The following is a 4,648-nucleotide window of genomic DNA, read 5'->3' on the forward strand; positions in this document are numbered from 1 at the left end:
GGGACGCCAGCGCGGCGGAGGCGGGGCGCCGGGGCTAGAGCCTGGCGCCGGAGTGTTAGCGCTGTAAGGGCGACAGCACCCGTCAATTATCACTAAGCGCTAATTAGTTATTACTTAATGGTGATTTGCGGTGCGCTAGCAGCCGTGCCGCTCCCGAAAAGGGCGGGGTGACAGGCTCTTCCCGCTGCTCCTGAGGTGCGGCTGGGCCCAGGTGGCCTTGAGGTGCTGGTGGGTGCGCTGGTGGCCACCGTGGTTCCTGCCACCTGGGGCTGGAATCTGTTCAGAAAGCAAACCTAAGTCCACTGGGAAAAAAGGCATTTTGAGGGGAAAACTGAAATCACTTGGGGTTTTTCCTCAATTCATGTCTGCAGCACAAACACCCTATGCATGGTCCTGCTGACACCATCCTGCACAGGTGTTCCACGGGCTGTTCTGTGAACGGCAGATCGGAGCAATGCGCAGGGAAACAAATACAGCCTCCTGGCCAGGGTCATCTCTCCTGCCATTTCCCGGGAAGTGTGTTTGCTGTCTCTGGCAGGGAAAATGCCATTTTTCACTCCCATCCCATCAGAAACACCTGTGTGTTTTGTATTTGTGTCTCTGAGGCCCCTTCCCCCTCTCCACAAAGGGCATTCAAATCCACAGTGGTTTCAAAAGTTGCAAAGAGGATTTTGGAACAGAGTCCTCACGTAATCCTCACCCAGCAGGAAACCACACTTGAAATTGCGGGAAATACAATTGTAGGGGAGGGAGAAGGGATAAATATTGGAGAGCACTACGGTGCATGCAGAGACAGAAAATCAGCAGGCTGCAATTCAAGATTTCCTTGGCTGCAAGCATATCACTTGGGACGACTTTTGGATGTAGCAGCTGAGGATGTGTCGATGCTTCACGTTCTCAGCATCTGTAACCACCTTCAGGCAGCTCAGCTCTTCATCAAACTGCTAAGGGTGTTTGCAGGTGGGAAGCACCGCGCTGACCTGTCCTGTAACATCTGCCCTCAGCAGCGTAGTGATTGACATCAAAGTGGAGTTGCCAACTCCAGCAAATTTATTACAGCTCTCCTGCAACGCTGGGATTTTTTTCTGAGCTGCCTCAGTCCCCAGAGACAGGCAATGTTAGAGTAATCTTCATTTCATTTAGTCCTCATTTTCATTTGAGTGAAAAGCTCAAAGCTCTGCAGGCAAAAATAGAAAGAACCTGAATGTATCGTATTTCTCATCCTCCTTTGATTTTTAAGGGAGCTCCTTGGTTTTCTCATCCTAACTTACAATTTTTATGATAATCTGGTGGGTTATCAGTACGTCATTCTAATTTAGGCTTTGTTGTGTTTATTGAGGATCACTTCTTGGTTTCATATCAGGACATGATCAAACAAGTGGAATTCTTTGACATTACTAGCACACCTGTCCCCAGTACGGCTGCCTGACCACCTTTCCTCCAAAGCCTGCGATGTGCGTGAAGCCTAAGGCAGGCCAGTTTGCTGTCCTAGGAATTAATTCCTGAAAACTTTGGTTCTGATTCCTGGAAGAAGCAGGAGCCACAGTTACATATTTCAGCTGTAATATAGTGAAGACTGGACTGTGAGCAGTTATAGTAACACCCACCAGAGTACCTGGCTTTCTGAAAGAACCTTGCTATTTAGACAGAAATAAAAATGATCTGAAATCTACCGTTTCCAGCTGGTGTTCTGGTAAGTGGCTAAATAAACACAAAAGCTGAAAGTTCCTCAGTTTCCAAGTCCACGTCTGTCATTAAATTAGGTACTTTTGAGCGATATTGAGGGGAAAATCAGACATCTGCAGTAAATGAAGCATGCTTTTAGAGTTACTGCTATCCCCATACAACCCACTGATGGCAGCACTTAAAACAAGACCTTATTCCCCACGTGTGTCCTGGAGGTCTCTTGATGTAAAGGTTCTTGGGGTCACAGCAAGCATTTTTCACATTGTTCAGTGCAAAGCTTTCAGATACACTCAGTGGCAGTGACTTTTATTTATCACCTTCTGTTGGAAGAACTGCTGCTGCATCGGAGAGGTCACAACCTCCTCTCGTTCCAAGCCACTGTCCTGTCCAAAATGAACAAGTTCTGCTTAATGCCGCAGGCCAAACATTAATCTTTGTGCTAAGTCCTTCATTTGACTCCCCCTGAGCTTGCAGAGTAAGTTGAGTGAAGAAAGAGATCTGTTTTCTCACATCCTTTCTTCCTTGCGGGAAAATGCCGCCAGTGTTCCTGAGCATCTCCACTGCAAGAGAAGAAGATGGGCTGAGCAGAAAAACCTAGCACAGGCAAAGGAAAAGCCTGACTGTGCCTGAACAACAGATGTTCATGGTCCCATACCTTCACTCAACCCTGTTTTCAGCTCGTTCACAGTCCTGTATCATCTCCCAAACCCGCTTTCATCTGTGGCTGAAGCTCAGGGGCTGGAGGGCAAGCTGGGGACACTGAGGAACAGCCATGTGGTGCTCTTCCCAGGCACTGTGGGTGCAATACCCTGCAGCAGAGGAGAGGGTAGACAGTTGTGTCTGTGCTGCTGCCACTGCTGACTCTGCCAGCACTGGAGCAGCATGGTGGCCACTGGGTTTTCGCTCAACCCCTCCTTTCATCTTCTTTTTCGTTCCCTGCTCCTCTCTTTCTCTGCCCTTCCCTGCAGGCTGGTAAGAGTGCTTTTTAGAATGACCATTATGCCTACAGCACCTCACCTGCTTCCCTCAGCCTTTGCAGCACATAAAAGCCTTGGCAAGAGATGAAAAGCCTTTTAACTACACTATGATAAAGAACATATTGCATCTATAGATGCACTGAGTGGGATATGAGCTGCCAACAAGAGCAATCCTCTAGCTTATACCCTGCAAAAAAGAGAGATCATAGGGAATTAATATTGGCCACTGATGGGTCCTCTTTGTCAGGGCTACTTAAGCACCATTTTGAATCAATTTCACATTATTAATCCTTCCACTGGTGCAACAATGCACATGTACAAAAATGCCTGTATATGTATATGCTTATTTGCGTGTATTTCCCACCCCAGCCTCTAGTTCCTACAGGATGTCTGACACCAGCAGCAGAAGATATGTTGATCTGGTCATAACATATTAAGGCTGCTGAAGAGCAGATGTTAAAAACAGACTTCTTGGCATGTATCAGCCCCTGGTGGTATCAGTCACACACATGTTCCAGTTTATTTATTAAAGCAATTGCTCTCCTCATTCTCTTTATTATCTTTCTCCTGGGCAATTCTGGTGCATCAGAGCCAACCCCTTCCAGTCAGTCAGCCCTTCTTGGATCGTCATTTTTGCTTCAGCTAGGACAACACCCTGCAACTCTTCCTTCCTGAGAAACCGGGCCCGTCCCACTGTTGTGAAAAGCAGATGAAAATTTATCAGCTGCAAAAATTTATCCTGGCATAAATATAGTGAAAATAAAGACTCAACGATCCCTTCAATTTGGTACTAAACAGGTACATAATGGTACCAGGGAGGCCATCTGGAGGGGGAATTTTAATGATTTTGCCACAAACAACACCCAAGAGGCTGTGATGCACCACGGGAGCACAGCACGGCAGAGGGGGCCTGTTAATTCAGAGTCTAGGAACAAAACATAACCTTTTGGCCATAAAAAAATTGTTTGTCCCATTTTATTAAACAGCTGCAGAACTGTGAAATTAGCGCAGAGCAAAGGGCCTTTCCTGAGACCACGTCAGTGCATAGGAGAGCAGCACGGCTCCGTGCGCTGGAAAGGTGTGACACTGGTCCTTCCTCCTCCAGGAGACGGCATTGTCACCAGCCTCCTTAAACACCTGACGTGCACATACTAAGGCGAGGGCTCCTGCCATACTCTTGCAGAAACACAGGCTTATATTCTGCAGTTTATTTCTGCCAGGGATAGGGCAGCAATGCTCTTGGCCGCAGCTTCAGCGTAGCAAAATCTGAGAGGCCCCCTGACACCAAGTGGCCAGGGGCTCTCATGCAAGGAAGCAGAATCCCGTGCCCAGTACTTACCTCCAGCTGCCACCCCAATGCCTGGTGCCCCATAGCCCCTCTGCACGCTCAGTATCTGTGCGGCAGACCTCTACCCACTTCCCTGGCTGTTGCATGTGCTTCTGGAGCCGCCTCCTTCAGAAAAATGAAAATGAATTAAATATTACCCTAATATCTAGCCAGCAGTGGACAGCTGGACCTGGACGGGCAGCAGTTTTTCCAGCCTCTCCTCATTTTGTCAATCTCCCTTTTGCTGCCTTAACCCTCCTGCAAACTACAGGGAAGGCTGGTTTAATGTGGATTTTAGATCATTTTTTGCCACTCAGACACCATAAGCTCCCCCTCACACTTACAGTAGCGTTCCCTGTTCTTAAGAAATCTGGCAGGTTTTAGAAATTTTTCTGAAATACTAATTGCAGTAAATTATTATGGAAACAGATGGGGGAACCAGACAGCCAGAAATTTAATAACTCCTTTGAGTACTTAGCAGCAGAAACACTAGTCCCCAAGTTCATTAAGAAAAAAAGTGATTAATGAAGATACAGATTTTGCATAATGATAGAAAGCCTTAAACTGTACAACTTTCTGATGATCCTCATTTATTCTGCCTTATTGGCTGCCTGGACAATTGAAGATGAACAATCTGGGAAAGACAGAAAACGTGCAT

At 47.1% G+C, this 4,648-nt stretch overlaps 1 protein-coding gene across 1 annotated transcript in view; it reads right to left on the minus strand.

The window, feature by feature from the left end:
* The window catches only part of SLC25A26 (solute carrier family 25 member 26), a 96,205-nt gene extending 92,170 nt beyond the window's left edge, over positions 1 to 4,035 (minus strand). The window contains exon 1 of the mRNA XM_009284511.1: positions 4,003 to 4,035. Within this exon, the coding sequence (XP_009282786.1) occupies positions 4,003 to 4,035 (33 nt within the window). The remainder of the gene's footprint in view (positions 1 to 4,002) is intronic.
* Positions 4,036 to 4,648: the final 613 nt, after the last annotated feature.

This window comes from Aptenodytes forsteri, unplaced genomic scaffold (genome assembly GCF_000699145.1).
Source record: "Aptenodytes forsteri isolate BGI_AS27 unplaced genomic scaffold, ASM69914v1 Scaffold53, whole genome shotgun sequence".
Classification (NCBI taxonomy): domain Eukaryota; kingdom Metazoa; phylum Chordata; class Aves; order Sphenisciformes; family Spheniscidae; genus Aptenodytes; species Aptenodytes forsteri.